The sequence below is a fragment of the Eulemur rufifrons genome, chromosome 1 (genome assembly GCF_041146395.1).
Source record: "Eulemur rufifrons isolate Redbay chromosome 1, OSU_ERuf_1, whole genome shotgun sequence".
In the NCBI taxonomy this organism is placed as follows: Eukaryota; Metazoa; Chordata; class Mammalia; order Primates; family Lemuridae; genus Eulemur; species Eulemur rufifrons.
Genome location: NC_090983.1, coordinates 41,520,850 through 41,542,849, shown reverse-complemented (window position 1 = coordinate 41,542,849; position 22,000 = coordinate 41,520,850). Strand labels below are relative to the sequence as shown.

Below are 22,000 nucleotides of genomic sequence, written 5' to 3'. Positions count from 1 at the left end.
TATACTATAGGGACTTAACTCTTCTTTGTATCAATTAGCCCATGGTAAAATTAGTTTTGCCATCCTTTTGCTTAAAGTCATGGTTTCCAAGAACCTATCAGTGCCATTAAGTGAGAACTTATTGTATAGAGAAAAATAATCAATAAAATATTTAATATTTTAAGAAAATGGCAGGAACAAATATTACTTGCCACAGAAACACATAACTTTTTTTCTTCTGCTCTTTGTCAATGTGAAAAATAGCACACTGTATCTAATTGTACAAAGCAAAATAGTCTGATATGTTATACTCTTTTATCATCATTGTTAATTTTTTTGGCTTTGCCACATGGAGGAGCTAAGACATAAAGTTGCAAAACATAAAAGCAAGTATTTTTATTCAATTTTAAGTAATGTTAAATATACCAATGTCCCATTTTCTTTATAAAAGAAATATTTCTGTATTTTTCTCTTAGGTAAATACTAATAGAAAAGAAACTTTTTAATATTAGCTTTTTCATTCAGGATAATTCCCTTTAGATCTATCCAAGCATAGTGTGTATTAATATTTCATTCATTTTTATAACTGAGTAATCTGCCGTGGTATAGATGTATCACCATTTGTTTAACCATTCACCCATTGCAGGACATATAGGTTGTTTTCAATTTGTGGCTATTACAAAGAAAACTACTATGAACATTAGTGCATAGATATTAATATTTCCGTGAACATTAGTTTTCTTTCTCTGAAATAAATACCCAAGGGTGCATTAGCTGGATCCTATGGCAAGTACATGTTTAGTTTTTTTAAAAAAAAATACTAAACGATTTTTTCAGAGTGGCTGTACCATTTTACATTCCCACTAGCAGCGGCATCCTGTAATTTTATTGGTTAGATCTGGTGATCCTAATTAATAGTAATAATGGTAGTATTCCTGATTCCTAATGCCATTTCCTTGAACTCCAGTCTTATTCCCCTTTGCGGCATTATTGTCTTCTGTCTCCCTCTAGAACATGGCAGCTACCTGAGGACCCATGATTCTAGCACTGTTTTCAATCTCTCAGCCTTCTACCAAGATAGCAGTGCTAGCGTCTCCCTATTCTATATGTTCTCCCCAGAATTATTCAAGCTCCAGCTTTGTATGCCCTGTTGTTGAATCTGCATCTTTTTTTTTTTTTATTTCAGCTTATCATCATGAGGGTACAAAAGTTCAGGTTATATATATTGCCCATGTCCCACCCATCCCCCTGAGTCAGAACTTCAAGCGTGTCCAATCCCCAGACAGTGCGCATTACACTCATCATGTAGTTATACCCCATCCCCCTCACCTCCCATCCCCCTGAGTCAGAACTTTAGTTGACATGTCAGAGGCATTTTTAACCTCAATATACTTGAGGAAATTTTTCATTTCTTCCTTTCATTCAGATCTCTATTAAAATGTCACCTTTTTAGGGAAAAAGTTCCTGATGACTCTTGAATATTACCCACATTGTGCCCAGTCTATCTGTGTTATTTATACTTAAGCCATTTAAATATAATACATGTATCTGTGATCTAGACATAAACATAAACATAGGTATAAACACATACACACATTTGTATACTCACTAGAATGTAAACTGCATGAAAACAGGAATGTTTTTCCCCTACTATACACCCAGCACTTATAAGTGTTTGACTTAAAACTTTCAAATATGTTATAAGGAATAAACTAATATATGCAAAATTAACATGCTCTAATTTGGGGGCTTAATTTAATTTTTTATTTTATCAAAGTAGTCTGCGTCCACTTTAAATAGTCGGATATTTCCCCAAGACTTATAACAAAAAAAAAAAAAAACAAAACATTCCCTGGCTATTCTCCCAACTCTTATTCACTGAAGCAATTGTATTTTACTTTCCTCTTTTTTTTTTTTTTTTTTTTTTTTTGTTATTTTGTACTGTTCCTGGATAACCTGTTGTACTGCTGTGTTTTGATTTGTCCTTATTTGTAGTGTCTGTCAACACCCTCCTGCCAACTCTCTCCTGTTTCCTGGGTTCACTACTCCCTCTGTGGTTTGTGTGTGTGTGTTGTGTGTGTTTTTTTTCTCCCTCTTTTTTTTACTGAGAACTGGGGCAAGCCAGGGCAAGTTTTTGAGCTCTTGCACATGTCAATATGAATATTTTTTTTCTTATAGCCTGGAAACTTGACTCAAAATCATTTTTTTCACTCCAAATTTGAAATCCTTTTTCTTCCATTATTGTTGACATGAAGAAGTCTGATGTCATTTATATTCTTGGATTTTGGTGTATTTTTAGTTTGTTTTTCTCCAGGATCATTTATGATTTTTTTTAATCTTTGGTATATTGATGATGAACCTATTTATGCTTGTATATGTGTTTTCACTCCTAACTGTGGTGTAAACTTGCGTTCTTTATTCTGAAAACTCATACCTTTGATTCTGGAAAGGTGATAATTTTCTTCCTTCAGTTTTTCCTGCTGTCTATTTTAAGACCTCTATTTGGTCTGATATGGCTTTTTTACAACAGTGGTTCTCACATTTAGGCATGCATTAGAATTTCCTGGAAGAGATATTAAAACTAATTGTTGGACCTCACCCCTAGAGGTTCTTTTGAGTAGAATTTCTATTTGTAAACATTTCCCAGATAATGCTGAGGCTGCCAGTCCAAGGACCAAATTATGGAAAACGCTGTTCTAGACCAATTCTCTAATCGTTGTATCTTCTTTTTAAATATGTAGCTTTTGCACTTTCTGTTGCTTGTGCCTGGCCTGCATCCCCCTAAATATCTAGATGTATCATGTCCTTTCTGGTTGTTTTACATTTCACCTTATCAGTGGCATCTCCCTTGACCATCCTGTTTAGATGGTACGACACATATTGCAGACACGCAGACATAGTCACACACTGCACTTCTACTCTTCATTCCTGCTGTCTCTCCAGAGCACTCCTAAGGTACTATATAATATACTTATTTATAATATATTGCATATGGTTTGGCTCCCTCACTAGGATGTAAGTATTATAAGGTCAGGGAATTTGCCCTTCTTTTTTTCAGTGTATTTTTTTAAAAATTTTAATTTAATTTTTTAATTGACAGATAACATTGTATGTGTTTATCTTATACAACATGATGTTTTGAAGTATATATACTTTGTGGAATGAATAAATCTAGCTAATTAAAAGATATATTACCCCTCTGCTATATTCTTCATTCTTAAAATGGTACCTGAAAAATAGTAAGCATCCAATAATTACTTCTTGTTAGATTTTTGTCAACTTTATCATCTAATATTCTTATTTTTTAATTGCCTGAGTCATATTTTTATTTTTTATTTCAAAGTATTACAGGGGTACAAATGTTTTTAGTTACAAGGATCGCTTTTGTAATGCTTGAGTCAGAGTTATAAGCATGCCTATCACCCAGATAGTGTTCACTGTACCCATTAGGTAGGTTTTTGCTCACCCCCCTCTTCTGTCTCCCAAGGAGATTGATTTCCATTGAGTTAAACATCCCTCTGTGCACATGTGTACTCATTCATTAGTTCCAGTTTAATAGTGAGTACATGTGGTGTGTGTTTTTCCATTCTTTAGATACTTCACTTAGAATAATGGTCTCCAGTTTCATCCATATTGTTCCAAAAGCCATTAAGTCATTCTTCTTCAAGGCTTAGTAGTATTCCATGGAGTGTGTGTGTGTGTGTGTGTGTGTGTATATCACATTTTGTTAATCCACTCATGAATTGATGGGCATCTGGATTGATTTCACATCTTTGCAATTGTGAATTGTGTTGCAAAAAACATTCAAGTGCAGGTGCATATTTGATAAAATGACTTCTTTTCCACTGGGTAAATACCCAGGAGTGGGATTGCTAGATCCAATGGTATTTCTACTTTTAGTAGAACTACTTTTAGTAGTTCTTTGAGGAATTTCCATACTGTTTTTCCATAATGGTTGTACTAATTTGCAGTCCCACCAACACTGTATAAGTGTTCCTGTCTCTCTGCATCCATGCCAGCATCTATTGTTTTTGAACGCTTTAATAAAAGCCATTCTAACTGGGTAAGGTGATATCTTATTGTGGTTTTGATTTTCATTTCCCTGAGGACTAGTGACATTGAGCATTTTTTCATGTTTATTGGCCATTTGTCTATCTTCTTTTGAGAAGCTTCTGTTCATGTCTTTCACCCACTTTTTAATGGGGTTGTTTGATTTTTTTCTTGCTGATTTGCTTGAGTTCTTTGTAGATTCTGGTTATTAGTCCTTTTAAGATATATAGCTTGCGAATATTTTCTCCCATTCTGTAGGTTGTCTGTTTGCTCTCTTGATTATTTCCTTAGCTGTGCAGAAGCTTTTTAATTTAATCAAGTCCATTTTACTCATTTTTGTTGCTGTGATTGCCGTTGGGGTCTTCCTAAATTCTTTGCCTAGACTGATATCTACCAGAGTTTTTCCAACATTTTCTTGTAGAGTTTTTATGGTTTCATGCCTTATAATTAAGTCTTTTATCCATCTTGCATTATAAATAATTTTTTATGAGTGGTGAGAGATATGGATCCTGTTTCATTCTTCTGCATGTGGCTATACAGTTGTCCCAGCACCATTTATTAAATAGGGATTCTTTTCCCCAGTGTATGTTGCTGTCTGCTTTGTCAAAGATTAGTTGGCTATATGAGGATGGTTTTATGTCAGTTTTCTGTTCTTGCCATTGGTCAATGTCTCCATTTTTGTGCCAATACCATGCTGTTTTGGTTACTATAGCCTTGTAGTACAGCTTGAAGTCTGGTAGAGTGATGCCTCCCAATTTGTTCTTATTGCTTAAGGTTGCTTTGGCTATTTGTGGCCTTTTCTGGTTTCATACGAACTGTAAAACTATTTTTCCTTTCATTCTTTATCTGACATTTCAGTATTTTCATTATGGTTGGTATCCATTGCTATAGAGCTGGTTGTTCCCTTCTGGGGGTGTCTTTTCACTCTGATTTTTCATAATTCCCAAGTTCTTTCACTGTTTCCTTCTCATTTGGAGCAGCTGTTGCTTCTTAATTTTGGATTTTGTTTTGTTTAGTTGGGGCATCCCCACCCACCGTCCCCCGCCCAGTCATACGGGTGTGTTTGTAGCACATATTAGATGAGAACTTTTGGCTTTGCTTGTGGGTGCTTTGATGGCACTCTAGTTTCTGGATGGATGCTTTGGTTATAGATATCCTTAGTGTAGTAGTTTTCTGAGTTGCTAGTAGTTTGTAGGCTGTAGCCATGGTGAGCTATGTGAGTGGGCAGATTCCCTTTCTCTCTTTGATGAGGGAGGAAAGAGGCCTTTGAAATCCTTTATTCTCAGCCCTGTGGTCTTCTTAACAGTGTGAATTGTACTGGCACGCCCAGTTTAATCTCTGAGACAGTAGGTGGTGCTTGTGGATGAGAATCAACACATCCCGGATGATTGAGTCAATAGATGCTGGAAAGGTCTGTGCAGATTGACCTCCTTGCCAGAAGGAACAAGCTGCAGTGTTGTTTTTTTGGTCCTGTGACCAGCTCTAGTCCCTCAGGAGAAGCACTTGAATGCCCCAGCTGATGGAACTTCCAGGTGAGTCCTTATTCTCTACCACAGCAGGGATGGGTCGGGGAGTGAGGCTTGGTGGGGCTGGGTTTGGCGAGCCCATCCTCAGGATCCACAAAAGCTGGCATCGTAGCTGATTCAGCAGAAGTCAAAGGTCTGCTCCCAGATACTGCAGAAAGCCCCCAGGGAGAGCCTAAAGTGGCCCCACCCAAGCAGAAAGTCTGCTTGCAGAGATGGGACAATCTGAGATTCATAAGCTGGCTGTCAGGAGTGGGTTTCCCTCTTCTCCCTCCTCCCCTGCTCTCTGGTCTTCCTCCAATGTCTGCCAGCAGATAGGAGCTCCAGCTAGCTAAGCTCCCTCACCATCGCACTGGGGGCTGAGGAACTTCTCCACCCAGGATCCTGTCCTGGGCTGAGAGTATGGCCTTCCTGTGGGGGGAGGGGTGCTTCACCCACACCGCACTCTCTTCTTAGTTCTGCCCATGCAGGCTCCCTTGCCTCCTGAGATTAGTTAAAAAATCCCTTCATGTGCCCTAGCAACACAATCAAGTCCTCGGAGTATGGGATCTGGCTTTGTGGGGCTGCCCCTGGATCCCCGAAGATGAATTCCTGACCATGACAGGGAGAAGCATGCTGGTGCTGAGTTGCTTATGGGATGGGTGCTCAAGGAGGTTTGCTGTCCCTCTGCTTCAAGGTGTGTCCTGCTCTGATGGAGCCACTGAGCATGCAGCACCAGGGAGGGCTGGTGAGCAGGGAGCTCACTATTCAAGCATCCGTTAGTCCACTGCAAGACTTTAAAAGGAAAGGTTTGAGCTCCCTTAGAAGCCTCAGTGTGGTGGCCCAATTGCCTCTCTCGGCAGCCATGGGTGAGGGAGGAAAAAGAGCCTGGAAAGCTAGCTCTCTGGTCATCTCTGTCCCTGTCTCTGCAAGGCATCCCACCTTGAATGTCCAGGTTCTGGGGTCACGCAGATCCCTCGGGACCAACTGGACCCCTGTGGCTCCCACAGTCTGGGCCGGAGTTGGCAAATGTTTGTGTGGGAACAAGTGAGCTAAGAACTGAGAGTCTAAAGCCCCCTGGGGAGGAGAAAGGCGCAGGTTGGATAAAGAAGCAATATGGCTGCTACCTCTCAGTTGTGATCTATGGTGACAGAAGGTGCCCCATGGGGGCTGGGAGCCTGGTGTTTTGTCCACAAGAAGCTCCCAGGTCACTGGAGGCAGCAGCTTTTGGTCTCGTGGGGGTAGAAATTCACTCCAGCAGCTCGGAAGCCCGCTGACTGTCAAGAGATGTGAGGGTGCGAAAAATAAACCAACCCACCTACCCTTTTCGCTGGACTTCAAGCCTCGGAGGTTGACATCTGCCAGTATCTTGCTCCTCCTTGTTCTGATGCATAACTTCTTCCCATGGAGTCCCCTGAAGGTTCTGGCACCCTTCCCTCAGAATCACACCTGATCTATGTTTATCTGTTTGTTTGTTCTTTTCTCTTTCATCTCAAACCTTTCCTTTTTACTGAGATGCTCAGGCAGCTGGTATCTCTGGTCAGGCATATTCCCTGAGTCATAGTTTTAATTTATATGAACTCTCTTTTGTTCTCTAAATTCTACTTTTTCTGACATCCTGTTTTCATCTTGAATGAAATATATTTATATTGATTTAGGGGTTTAATCATCTTTTTTCTCCTTGCGTTCTCTCTGCCTCTTTCCCATTGTTTTTTTCCTGTTTCTTTGTTTGCCTCCCAGTTTTTCATGTGAGAGGCTTTTCTCAGATATATGCACGTGCTTGCTCTGTTTTGATATTTAAGACTGAAGCACTCAGAAGCCAACTGGCAGCCCTTTGTACCTGAACAGGGCTTGTCAACTGGTGACCAACATGTGACCCGTCTATTTCATGGGGAAACCCCATTGTCAGCATAGGTTGTCTTGTTTTTTCTTGGTCCACTTTCCCCAGGGAAGAATTCTCCAGCTTGGAGGCTTGTAAGACTAGCAGCCAGCATCCTGGGAGCCAGGCTGTGAAAGGGACTAGGGGACTTTCCATTCAGCATGTGGACTTCTGCTAAGTGTCTTTGTTCCCTGAATGTGCCTCACGTCCTCTTCATCTGTGCATAGCCTTTTGCAGTCCAGAGCTCCCCTGGCCTAGGTCTTCAGTTGGTTAACAACTCTTCTGTTGGGATAAGGTGGATTAATTCCCTGCCTGTGACATAATTCCATTCAAACATTTCTTTTACCCCTCAGGCATCAGGCAAAGTGGAAAAGATGAAAAAGTCTTACCTCTAACCTGTATACTTTGTACAAGTCTTTTGATAGCACTTATGACAGATTATTTCAGTTATTTATGTGTTTGCATACTATACTGTATGTTCCTGGAATTGTAAGCATTTAACCAGTGTCTTAGGTCAGTTTCTCCCAGAATTAGACCCTGAGGCAAGGATCTGAGTTTATGTGATTTATTAAAGGAGTGCTCCCAGGAGAAACCCATAAAGGAGTAGGAAAATCAGAGCAGATGAGGGGAAGAAGGAAGTGTACACATCAGGTGACGGCCCAGGCTTGGCCTGATTCTGAAGGAAGCTTTGCATAACATTATACCATGGAGTTTACCCCACCTCCAAGCAAGGAGCTAGGCATTTTGTACCTCCACGCCAAGTCAGTCATTGACTAAGGAATGTGGTGATATGGGGGTCTGGGGGGAAGGGCACATAAATGCCAAAATGTTCCCATTTGATTTCAGCTCTCAGTACTGGTAAGGTGACTTCATTGCCCAAAAAATATGCTCTTGAAGGTCTTGAGTGTGAGTCATTACCAGCAAAGCATGTGAAAGCTAGAGGATGGGGCCCCGGGGTGATAAAATGGATCCCAGGAGAACTGAGCAGGTACCAACAGTATCCACTAAGCCCTAGTATCTTCCCCAAACAATCATTAAATAAAGGAATGGCAATCCCTTATAAACAATTTAGAGATAAAATAGGGGATTTTCCTTCATTTTTAATGCATTTGTTCTTTAGAATGATTTTATAAGGAGAAAAGAGCAATATTATTATCCCTAGCTTTCAAAAGAATCAGACAAGGCAGAGATTAGGTGACTTTTCTAACAGCTCCAGATTCTAAGCCTAGAACTTAGAATCATACTTAAGCTGCATTATATTTGAGTTTTATAAACACTTTATATGGGCATATGAAAGGCATATAAATACGAATTTTAAATCTAAGTATCATGATGATTTTTATGATTTAAAAAAAGACAGAAACTATCAGGAATAAACTATTTTTTGTTTTTAAAATTATTTTATTAGGCCATCTAACATTACATAAGAAAAAGTTTGGCTAGGTGGTGAGTTCCATATTAAGATGTCTTTTAGTTTAATTTCCACCATCATTCATGGCTTCTCCTGGTGTTTCATTACTCAGATGATTTAATTAAAGCCAGTGTGAAAGAAACATGTTAAAAGGTTCCTGGAGCACTGCTAGAAGTTGATTCATTTAGAATATACTTGGAATTCTTCCTTAATTTTCCCCTATGGGCCTGTTTGCATATAATACTCATGACTCATGACATTTTTGCCAAAGTATGAATATTCTTCCAAAAATATTGCCAGTAACACTTACAGTCTGTTATTGACACATCAGCCCCTTCCTCATTCTAGTTCAGGAATCACTTACCCGTAAAGAATCTGCCTTTGTCTTCCTGATCCTGCTAATACTAGACCACCCACCAATGGCGAATGTCTCAGTGATATGATAAATTCAGAGAAGCTGAGAACAGCTTACCCCATGGATTTATTCAGAACTAAATAGCTCGTATTGTGTTAAATCCCCCTCTGTTATTTGAACCCTTTATCCTTTCTGGATGATCTAAAACAGTGGTTTTCACACCTGGTGGCACATTAAAATCAAGTCAGGAGCTCTAAAATATACAGATGTTTTGGCTCTGCCCCAGACCAATTAAATCAGACTCGTAGGCGTTGGTAATAAGGTTAAAGCTTCGCCTGTGATTCTATCATGTAGCCAAGTTTGGAAATACTCATCTGAAACAGAGAAAACAGAGATGTGACAGGTCCATTGGTGTCAGGAATAGACTTGGCTGTCTTTCACATCTTGGTAGCAAGTTTTCAATTCCTCTTAAGCAGAGAACTTTTCATTTACTTTTGTTTTCTGTGTACACCTTATCAACCAACAACTTGAGCTCACAGTGGGACAATCTGAAAGCCTGATGATGTCTTATCTAGGCCCCAGAAGCCGTTTGGTATAGTTTGAGCATATTGAAAAAAGAAATGGTTGTACCTGAGAGGTGAAACTTCTCTTTGCCTCAGTGAAACTGAGTTTTATTCTCTCTCCTCCACGAGCTGATAAGAAAGGGAAGAGCAGATATTTCCTGTATTTTCAACTCACCTTTTGTAGCTACCTTCCACTATCCTCATGACCTATTAACTATTTTCTAACTTGGTTCCTTAGACTTTAGTACAAGGAATCACCTGTAATGCTTTTAGAAATATAATTCCCTGGCCCTACCTCTAAAAATTCTCATTTATTTGACCAAGAAATCTGCATTTTTACATTTTAATCTGCTTTCTGGGTAATTCCCATGCTAGTTGTGCAGAAAGCCCATTTTAAAAAATGAGACTCTAATTTTAGCTGCTAATTTTTCAAGAATGAAAGAATAAGAAATTCCTTTTCTTTTGTTCTCTTTCATTCTCTAAGTTAACACATGAAAAAGATTCCACTTAATTATTCGGTAAACTGTGCATACACGTACTCACACACATGTCTAGTCTATACATATGAGAAGTGATGAATTCATGACTCTCTGTGGTGTTATAATTGGTAGTACATAACAAGAGCAAAAAAGTCTTTGGGAAATTATATATACTTCATGAATTTAATGTTTATTTGCTATGTAAGATATAGAAATTTTTTCTAGAATAAAACCTTCATAGTTCAATTCTAATTGGTCTCAAACATTTCATTCTATTGGACTTCTATTTAGGAGGCATTATGTCTATCCAGAGTAGAGATTTTATTACAATATAGTAATTATTACAAAATGTTTCCATTTTTGGATTGGTCAAGTTTTAACTAAACATCCTCAATGACTACCTTCAGGGTTATTTAAAACTTAGTAAAATATAGATCATGTATATTTTATTTCTTAATCTAGTCTAGATATAACTTTACCAAATGGTATATATTGGGTATTTTAAAAAGTTTGTCTTATAAATTCTACATGTTAGATGTGTCTCATAATTGGAAAACAAAGAAAAATGTTGATTTCAAATCATAAACTACAAAATATACTAATGAAACTTAAATATAGTAACAAATAAAAAGCATTTATATCCTTTTTTTTTTTTTTTTTTTTTTTTTGAGACAGAGTCTCACTCTGTTGCCCAGGCTAGAGTGAGTGCCGTGGCGTTAGCCTAGCTCACAGCAACCTCAAACTCCTGAGCTCAAGCGATCCTCCTGTCTCAGCCTCCCGAGTAGCTGGGACTACAGGCATGCGCCACCATGCCGGGCTAATTTTTTCTATATATATTTTTAGCTGTCCATATAATTTCTTTCTATTTTTAGTAGAGGTGGGGTCTCGCTCTTGCTCAGGCTGGTCTCGAACTCCTGAGCTCAAACGATCCGCCCACCTCGGCCTCCCAGAGTGCTAGGATTACAGGCGTGAGCCACCGCGCCCGGCCTTATATCCTTTGAATTTACAGATTTTTTTAGTTATTCATAAGTTTACTAAATTTTAACTGTTGAGATCAACGTACTCTATTCCTTTAGAAAAATAACTTTAGTTTTCTTTCTATTGAATATCTGCAAGTAAAATATTTAGAACAAATGTATGTTTTTTAAAAAATATCTGATTAATAGGAATTGTAAATGATCAAGTGACATATTTATATTTTTATATAACATAAAAATAATATAAATTAATACTTCTGGTTAATGAGGATTTGGCTTTGCATTACTGTCAAACCATTCTATTACGAAGTTTCATAGTTCAAAATGATTTAATGCTATATGATGTAGTAAAGCCTGTGTCTCACAAATGACCATTTTTAGTTTCTTGGCAGTACAGAAGTGGAACAGCCGAAAGGAACAGAAGTTGTGAGAGATGCTGTAAGGAAACTAAAGGTAGGGAGAACTCCTAAAATAAATGTCTAGTGTATTGATGCTGTCAAATTGATGGAAATCGAAGCATGAATAATAGCTTTGAGGCAGATATAGTTTCACCCTATTAAAAATGAACTATTGAATAAATACCATCCAAAGAAACATTTGTAATTATAAATGTGTACACACAACTAATTAATTGTTTTTCTGTATATGGCATACTATTCATATTTTCTTTTTTTTTTTTTTTTGAGACAGAGTCTCACTCTGTTGCCCAGGCTAGAGTGAGTGCCGTGGTGTCAGCCTAGCTCACAGCAACCTCAAACTCCTGAGCTCAAGCAATCCTCCTGTCTCAGCCTCCCGAGTATCTGGGACTACAGGCATGCACCACCATGCCCGGCTAATTTTTTCTATATATATTTTTAGCTGTCCATATAATTTCTTTCTATTTTTAGTAGAGATGGGGTCTCGCTCTTGCTCAGGCTGGTCTCGAACTCCTGAGCTCAAACGATCCGCCCACCTCGGCCTCCCAGAGTGCTAGGATTACAGGCGTGAGCCACCGCGCCCGGCCAACTATTCATATTTTCTAAGGCATAATGTTTCATACTCAACCAAAAAATTTCATGGCAGTGATCCATAAGTGTTGCTATTCTGTAGGTTGTTTTTACTTTGCTTGGGCAATATGAACTCATGCCCCAACTCAAAAATGGGTAATGGCATACCAAGTATCTCTAACAGTTAGGACATTTATCCTTCAGTTGAAAATGTGGAGTTAGAGTTGATTCCAAAGCAGAATTTTGCAGTGATTCTGTACATTGAAGATGTCCTGTGAGAGGATCTGCCATGTCCATGAGCAGCCAGGGGGACACTGGTGCCTACGAGAAAAGAGGACATTTAATAAGCAAACTTACATATTCTTAATCAACAAATTTCCTGAGAAAAATCTTACACGAGGTGCCACACAGAATGTTTCTCTCATAGTTCCACATCTCAAAGGACATTGTTCTCACTGAGATTTTAAACTTTGAAAAACTTGAACAGAATTCTCATCTTTATTAAAAAAAAAAAAAAACAACTACATACTACTACTCTGTTTATATAATTAATTGTTATTCTCTATAGTTGCTCTCACATTTTTGGAGAAACAACCCTTCTCTAATATTTTATTTGGTAGAGATCATCGAGTTATTCCACAGTAGGGTTAAGCCTCTGATTGTGTCAGGCAAAGTCGTAGACATTAAAAAGTACTACAGTACTTTGCTTTGAGAATGTCATAACAGGTGGAATCTACTCGGATTTAAATTGAAGAAAAATTGAAGTGGGATGGTTTATATTCTGGGTAAAGAAATACAAGTGGATAATATTTTTATCCATTCATTTTACATGCAAATATTTTACCTAATCTTCTTAAAGTAAATATGCAAAAGTATCCCAAGATAATATCACTCTCATTTGGCAAAAAAGTATATTAGCCAACCATTAATTTCTACTACTCGTTAGGTAATAATCTGGACTTGCCCTTGTTTGGTCAATATTTTTAAGCACTAAAAGAGGATTTAAAAGACCTAAAGGTTTATGAACGATATTTAGAATAGGATTCTCTTTAAATGTTTTCAAAATGTTGCAAATTCTAGGCGTAAGTCCAGTTTCACTACAATCAGAATGTTTTATAAAAGAACAGTGGTATTTACCCTTAGTATTTCTTTATACCTAAGAAGTTCTTTATTCAGTTGACCCAAATCCAAAACCAAAAGCATTCAATTACATAATGACTAGATCCTACGTCAGAAGATACTTGAAATCAAATGTTTTCCAAATATTGGCTTGATTACATATATTTTTGTGGAATTTTATAAGGGAACCCTATGTAGTTTCATGTTTAGATATGCACTTTGTTAATAAAGGAATATGATTTACAATAAGATAAAAATTATATAGTATAGTTTAAAAATGCACACTTAGTTCATATTAGCTTTTGTCTGTCATGTGTCTTCCAGAATACGTAGTATTAATAAGCAATCTTTATTCTGTTGATTGCAAAAAAATTTTGTCTATCAGGAAACTACATCTAAGGGTAATGATTCATGCGCTAATGAGAATGAATAAAACAATGAATTGTATCTAATTTAATTTTATTTTTTTTTGTTTCTTTTGTATGAAGAGTCGGAGTCTACAATTCTAAGTATACCAAGAATATGTATATTTATTTTTAAAACGTAAACCCTACCTTCCTTCAAATTTCGGTATCGTGTAGAAATAGCCAGTAGGTGGTGCTAGGACTCTACTAAAAAAAAAAGAAATTTGCTGTTTATTCCTATGTACACATCTCCATTTTAATTTACTGCTTATTTTTCTTAAATGTATATATTCTGACTGCTTTTGAAAAAAATCTATTATAGTTTAGTATTTGATTTTATTTTCCACATAAGGTAACATTTTATATTTACCCCCTTTTCAAAAGTTTGCAATATTAATGAATTGGCTTCTGACACATAAAGAATTTAAAATTTAGGGATAATAATGAAAGCTCATAGAAAAATGAAAGGATTTTCAATGATGTCCTTTTCATGCTTCTATATTTAATGATGCCTGCTTAGTTTTCAAGAAAATTCTTAAAACTTTAATTTTTTTCATATTTTTCTGTCACTTTATGGATAATTTATAGCTTATACATTTTTCTTAAATATAATATTTTTGTAAGCATTAAAGTTTTTACTTTCAGATTCTATGTTTATCAAAACATGTTTTCTATTTCCTAATCTTTTTTTTTTTCTTTTCGCGCCCGACCCCCCCATTTCCTAATCATTTTCAACAATTTGTATTTCTTAATCATGTTTTAGCCTGACATTTAAGAAAATACCCAATTTTCCAAAATGTAATAATTTAAAAACCCTTTCAATTTCTATGTATTTAATAGCATTGTTATTATAATGAATTTTATTTTTAATAGTGATTTATCTGTTTTTATTAACACAACTAGTGCAAATGTCAGAAGGCTCAGTGTTTTTCATAAACAATTTGTTTGTGATATTTGCATGTAAGTATTGGTACATAGATTCAAAACTTACCAATTTCTCTGAGAGATAACCAGAGGGAAGCATTCTTAGACCCTAATTTCAAAGGAGAGACTCCACTCCAATGCAGCTAACTTAAAATTACATGAAGTTACTTGAAGGGAACGTGGCCTTTGGGAATTACTGTCAAGTCCTGTTAGGTCTCAGCCCTGCAGTTTCTCTATTCAACCTCACTCTCGGTAGCGTAACTCTCTATTTTGTCTTCACAATCAGTTATTTGATTAATATAATGTTTATAGCTTAATTTAATTATATACAAACATAGCTGATTTCCCCAGAGGATTATTTGGAATACTTTAAATCAAAAACTTAATATAAAAACCACAAAGAGTAATAGTAGTTCAGAATGATAGAATGAACAGTATTTGACAGCACAACAAAGTGACTGTAATTAACAACAAATTAGGGTACACTTTAAAAATAACTGAAAGAGTGAAATTGGAATGTTCCTAACACAAAGATAGGATAAATGCCTGAGGTGATGGATACCCTAATTACTCTGATTTGATTAATTCACATTGTATGTCTGTATCAAAACATCACATGGACCCTATAAAGATATACAATTATTATGTGTACCCATAATAGTTAAAAATAAAAAGTAAACAATAAAAGAATAGGCCCAAAGTAATAAATTAATAATTTTTTTGCCTAAACAAATAAAATATGTATACATATATATATCCATTAGTGGTATAGTTAGATTTCACTTTTTAAAAAGTCCTTTGTGAAATGCATAGGTATCTTGTAATAAAGACATTGAAATTCAGTCATACCCCCTTTAAATTTAGAAGTTCTACTTATCAGTGATATATTTATGTATTTCAAGTAAAACTTCATCATTCCTTATTATTTTATGGTGATGAAGGCTTGACTTTATTTGCTTGTTGTAACCAGTCATTCTCCAGAATGCTTATGCCTCACCTCTTTGTAATTTAAATTGTATTGGATTATTACATTAATATTTAAGGTTTAATGGCAGATCACTCTATCTATCTAGATCTATCAAGAAATGAATCCACTGAAGCAAAATTGAAAGAAATTTGCAAGAAAGATCTTTCAAGCATTAACATTAAAGCATAAATAGGAAGAAAAAAGAATATAATGTAACAGATTCAGATTGATGAGCATGTCTTTGTAATGTAAATTGGAAATATTTTAGAACACAAAAGATCTATAAGTAGAAACTTGGAGTTACAGGGGATCATACAAACTATAGATTACAATAAGCTTAAGTTTTAGAAAAACAAATAGGCAGGAAGGAGAATATTAAACTCTGTTTAAAATATATATTAAATGAATATATAACCTTAAGCATAAGAGTCTTGCAACATATGTTCAATAATCAAAGCCCATAGCTAGTGTGAATCTTGATATGCATGGAAACAGAAGTGGGAATTTTATTTTTTAAATGCAGAGAATATGTTGTGTAAAAGAATAATTTATTGGATATCTGCAAAACTACTACCTACTTCCTACAAAGTCATTTTATGCCCGAGGTATATAACTTCTCTGAGATTTATTTTTCTCTCTTTTAAATAAGGTTGGATTGTATGAAGCTTTTTTGAGCACAATCACTTCCTCCTGATAAAAAGCAGAAAGAAAGGTTTCAGAAACCTTAGATCAGATATTTTATGCTTATTTTTGTTTTTCTTTCTCTCATTCTCTCCTTCTCTTTCTCCTCCCTTTCTCCCTTCCTCCCACTCTCTTCCTTCATACTTCTTTTGTGTATTTTCTCCCTCAGCCTTCTCTCCTTCCTTCTCTTCTTCATTTCTTCCATTCTTTCTTCTCTTCTGCAAAGATAAGTTTAATAATAGTGGTTGTTCTGTGGTAGAGTTTTAGGAAGTAAAGGTTGCGTGGTTTTTGTCAGAGGTCACAGGAATGGTTGTGTCCAGATGTGGAAGGGGCCTTAGCAGCCACTGCTCATTGTTTCTGGAAAACAGCAACACCTGGGAAGCAAGTTTAGCATGTTCTGCAGCAAACAACAGGGGTCGCTTTGTTCAGATGCATTCAAGTAGATGGAGAACAGCTGGTTTGTTTTGTAAGCCTTCTTATGTGGAAAACCCCAAGTTGTTTAATTATGCTAATAAAACAAGGAGATTATGAAGGGGAAAAAAAAACAAAGTTAATCTACTTTCTTTGAGAGAGAGCTGGGTTAATTTTTAAAGAGCTACAGTCAAGAAAAATAAGTTTCTTAAAGACAAAAAGAAAATTCTCTGGCACAAGTTAGTTGAATCATGTGCAGAATTTAAGACCGCTGGATACAAAGGAAAAAAAAAAAAGAAAAGAAAAGAAATAGCAGCCTGTAGAGCAGGACATACAGCAAGCTGAAAAATTACACCACCCAAAATGGAATAAAACAAATGGTACCCCCTGGGACACTTCAAGGCATTGGTATATGCATTAATTATGTCACTCTCCATGGCAGTGCAAAGCCATGAAAAGACAAAAAGGCTTTTAACCACCCTGCTCCAGGACTGAGCTATACCATGTGTATTTACATCTGCCATAAATTATGGTGAAATACACAATGCAAATAAATATGACATGCAAGAGGGCTAGAACTCTCCCTTGCCTTACGTGTCATCTATTTTGACTCAAGTTAGGATGGTTCATATACTGAAAAAAAGGTTATACTGAGAAATAACTTTTTGAAGCCCTAGAAGAAGGATGAGAAATTCTTTTTCCAATAGTTTTTATTTCTTAAAAAGAAAGATGGGGAGAGGAAGGAGAGAAGAAAAGTAGAGAGAGAGTAAAATTGTCAGATAAAATCAGGACGTCGAGTACACTTTGAATTTGAGACAAATAATGAATAACTTTTTCGTGTAAGTATGTTCCAAATACTGCATGGGAAAACTTATACTAAATAGCATATATGTATTGTGTGTGTATATAATAAATGTATGTATGCATTCTAAAATAAAAGCAAAAAAATATTGTTTAATATTCAAGTTTAATTTGGCTCTTGTAGTTTTCCTCCCATTAAATCTAGAAATGCTGAGAGAGAGGCAGAGACTCTACTAAATGCATGAATATTCTGATTTTCTCTTTGGTTTTATAACAGAACCTAATAAGCATTTATGTACACTTATTATTCAATAAGAAGGTACAATAAATACTACTGTGAAACCATTGAAAAAATGTTTGTGTTTTCAAGATATTCACTATATTTATAATTCTAGACTGAGTCGAGTTCTATACCTGAGTCTTTTAGCTGGGATACTTACTTCAATTCTTAGCTTCAGTTTCCATATGGTAATCTACCTCTTTTTATTTATTGATTTGGTTGGATAGGTTAGTGTTCCAAACTAGGTAGATATTTAGAAATGGAAAAGATAGCATGTCCATCAGCTAGTAAACTGCAAGTTCTCTAAAGGTATTAGAAACCATATACACAAAGAAAAATAAATCAATCTCTGCTTATCTTCCCATAAATTGTTTTTAATTTTCTCAACTGTCACAATTGTATGAATACAATTTTTTAAGTATTATGAAAGAAGTACATTAAAAAATTGTGTTTTTACAAAGTTACTGATAATCAGTCTGAATTATAATGATTTATTGCTGTGATTTTTAGATATTTTGAGACTATTTTTATAAAATACTTTATAATGGGCAATAATTCACCTAATGAAAGTCTGACATTGAATACAAACTCCAAATATTTATTTGTGTTCATTCTCCATAGAAACAATATTATAGTTTTGTGAATAATTTTTCATTTGTAGTTTGCAAGACATATCAAAAAATCTGAAGGCCAGAAAATTCCTAAAGTTGAGTTGCAAATATCAATTTATGGAGTGAAAATTCTAGAACCCAAAACAAAGGTAAGTCTTATTTTTGAATGTCAGAATCCCTCTGACCTTTAATTAATTGCAATTATATTCCTATTTTAATGAATATTTAAAATTTGTTACCAACTTGAACTGTTCTGAGCTAATGACAATTTGAAACTCTAGGCTTTTTAGAGAGGAAACCAACTTTTGAAATTACTTTCTGAGCAGTCTGTTCTTTGGTTTGTCTTCAGAATGTAATAATTTATGTTAAATTTATTCAACAGCGTTTGGTCTTATATTTAGGAATTTTTCATCATGAGATGTGAAATTGATGCATACAGTATGGTTTACTGGTTTACTGAGTATGAAAAAAGACGAGAGCTGTGGGTTGTTTATTAAAATGGTCTGCATTTACTTTTATTGCCTGTAGACCAAATCAGTGTATACTGATTTTTGAGGGCTGCCCTGACAAAATAGCACAAACTGGGTGGCTTAAGCAACATAAATTTATTTTCTCATGATTGTGGAGGCTGGAAGTGCATGACCAAAATGCCAGCAGGATTGGTTTCTTCCGGGGGCCTCTCTTCTTGCTTGCAGATGGCCGCCCTCTGGCTGCCTTTTCACGTCATCCTCCCCCTGTGTGTACACAGGTTTGTTGTTTCTTTGTATGTTCAGTTTCCTCTTTTATAAGAATACCAGTCAGATTGGATTAGGAACTACACTGACTGCCTCATTTTAACTTAACTAACTTTTTAAAGGCCTTATCTCCTGTTAAAAGAAAAACTTTAGACAAATTAAATTTAGCAGTTTATTTGAGCAGAGAAAAATTCGTGAATCAGGCATTCATGAATCGGGTTCAGGGAATTCCACCTGTGAATGTGGAGCTTTTTATAGGCTGGACCAGGAAGCAAGGTAGAGAAATCACCTGACTGGCTACAGCTCGGCACCTTTCTTAATTATGCACGGTGTAATGGGTTGGTAGCGTGTGATTGGCTGAAACTTGGCTGTTTGTTATACTCCTACCGAAGTTAGGTTTCCCTTTGTTAGCATATTATGTTAGGTTCAAGCATGTCACGTAGGAGCTCAAAGTGCAGAGAAAACCTCAGGCTAATGGCCTCCTGCTTACTTAAGTTGACGCTCCAACTATAGTCATATTCTGAGGTACTGGGGGTTAGGGCCTCAACTGAAGAATTTTAGGGGAACACAGCTTATCCCATTATACATTGTAAACTTAAGTTTCTTGTTTTAATAAAGGGCTTTTGTCCCCTCCAAATCCAATAAAGATATTTAAAATATAACCTATTCTAGATTCAAGTTCATTAATAAGTACCTGTTATGGACTAAATTGTTTCCTTCCAGAATTTCTGTGTTGAAGCTCTAACCCCTAATGTGACCGCATTTGGAGATAGGTCCCGAAAAGAGGTAACTGAACTTAAATGAGACTTTAAGTATGGGGCCCTAATGCGATATGACTGGTGTCCTTATAAAAAGAGGAAGAGACACCGCGGTCAGGCACACACACAGAGGAGGGTCCATGTGAGGACACAGCAGTTCTGCAAGCCAAGAAGAGAGGCCCCAGAGAAACCACACCCATTGACCCTGACCTTGGACTTCTAACCTCTGGCATGTGAGAAAATAAATTTCTGTTGGTTAAGCCACCAAATCTGTGCTGTTATGGCAGCCTAGTAAACTAATAAAGTACTTTATTCACAATGCCTCAGAAATACAGTTTAGTAATTGTGATAAGACCATGATAATCAGTTTGGAAAAACTGATTACCATCCACTCAAAGTATTTTACAAATACATGCTGTCAAAACTTTCTTCTAACAATGTAGGCGTGCTTATTGAAAAGTTAATTCAATTTGAAAACCAAAGGAACCCCTGTCTTGTAAACAGATTATGAAAATGTTTTTCATGGGCCTGCACCTTTTCTCTAGTCCAGTAAGTCCCATACATATACTTTCATCTATGTGAATACCTGTTCCCAGGAACATCTTGCTATTGAAAGTGTGGTCTGTGGACCAACAGCTTCCATATCTACTGGCTGCTTGTTAGAAACGTGGAATTGCCAGCCCCATTCCAGATCTAGGGAATTTGTATCCACAGTTTAAGAAGAAACTTAGTGATTCATATGCACATTAAAGTTTGAGGGGATTTGGTTGTAGTGCATAGTTTGGTGGCTATCTCAACAGGCCTCATTTCCAAATTGTAGGCCATGAAATAGTTGCATAAAAATTACCTGAGGCATTTGCAAAAATAAGTTCTAAGGCCCTAAAGTTGCCTACAGAATCGGAATTTCTGAAGGTGGAAATTTTGCTTTTTTAATCTGTTTGAGGACAACTGTCCATATTAAAGAATAATGGCATTCCTTCAACCTTTTCAAGACTTGAATTGAAGACCTCCCACAATTATTCTAATTTTCTCCTATTACCCACCCTCATATTAAATTACAAACAAAGAAATGAAGATTTTACTTGGGTTACTTTGGGTTATCCCAAAAGAACCACTGCTGGCTAAACATGGAATAAGGAAATGGTGAAAAGATAGTGGAAGGATGATTCAAGAATATAAAGGAATGTATGTAGTTTGCTGGGAAATAATGTAGTTCCAAGTGAAGCATGGCTGAGATAAATTCATTAGGCAAATGGCAGTTACCAGAGGAGAAATAGACTGAGGAAGCAATAAATTAAAGAAGGACAATGTAATCAAAGTGTAGCCAGCTAAGTGCAGTCTTACACGCAATCAAAAAGAAAAATAATGCAATTCTTGCATTGACTTCTTAAAATTAAATGGCTATATAGTGACAAATGCCTAGCAAAAATAGGTGATTTGTAGGCCATGTTTATGTTGAAAGTTCTCTTCTAACCTGTACAGATTCTGTAGCTGTTCTGTGTGTGTGTGTGTGTGTGTGTGTGTGTGTGTAATTATTAATTCAATTTCTCATCTGAATGTTTGGGACTTGTCACAGCACACCTTGAAATATGTAGAGCTCATAATAAGCTTTGCATACCATTTTCATATGTTCTTGTTCTTATTGCTTTGAGTCTATTCATGGTATTCCTAGGCTGTAAAAACTTCACCAAGTTCATATACCATAATTGTTACACCATAATTTACTAAATCATTCTTCTATTACTAAACATTTAGAATGCACTAATTGAACATTTAGAATGCAAAGTTTAAGTGTTTAGAAAATGCAGACATGATTAAATGTAGTATTTCGTTTTTAGAATTGAGAATTTAATAATGGCATGTCCTTAGAAAAGCATAAAATATAAATATTTAAAGCACTACAGGATGACTACCACTAATATCATATGTGCGTAGCATATGTGTGTATGTAAGTAGAAGCAGGGATGAATCATGTTATGCAAATGTGGTGCAGTGTTACCAGCTGCCTAGGTGAAGAGTATATGGGAATGCATTGCGACCTTTTCTTTAACGTAAATATATTATTTCCTGCATGATTTCGTCTGACCTTTTAAATGAGACTATTTCTTCCAATAAAAGATATATGAAAA

General features: G+C 36.1%; 1 protein-coding gene across 30 annotated transcripts in view; it reads left to right on the top strand.

Annotated features, from left to right (window-relative positions):
* The window catches only part of GULP1 (GULP PTB domain containing engulfment adaptor 1), a 254,223-nt gene that overhangs the window by 195,404 nt on the left and 36,819 nt on the right, over positions 1–22,000 (top strand). For 28 of the 30 annotated variants that reach the window (XM_069469748.1, XM_069469800.1, XM_069469785.1 and 25 more), the window contains 2 exons: positions 11,577–11,648; positions 18,430–18,528. The exons of 1 other annotated variant lie outside the window; for it this stretch is intronic. In XM_069469748.1, coding sequence (XP_069325849.1) covers positions 11,577–11,648; positions 18,430–18,528 — 171 coding nt within the window. The remainder of the gene's footprint in view (positions 1–11,576; positions 11,649–18,429; positions 18,529–22,000) is intronic. One more of the 30 variants, XM_069469676.1, reaches the window with a different exon arrangement.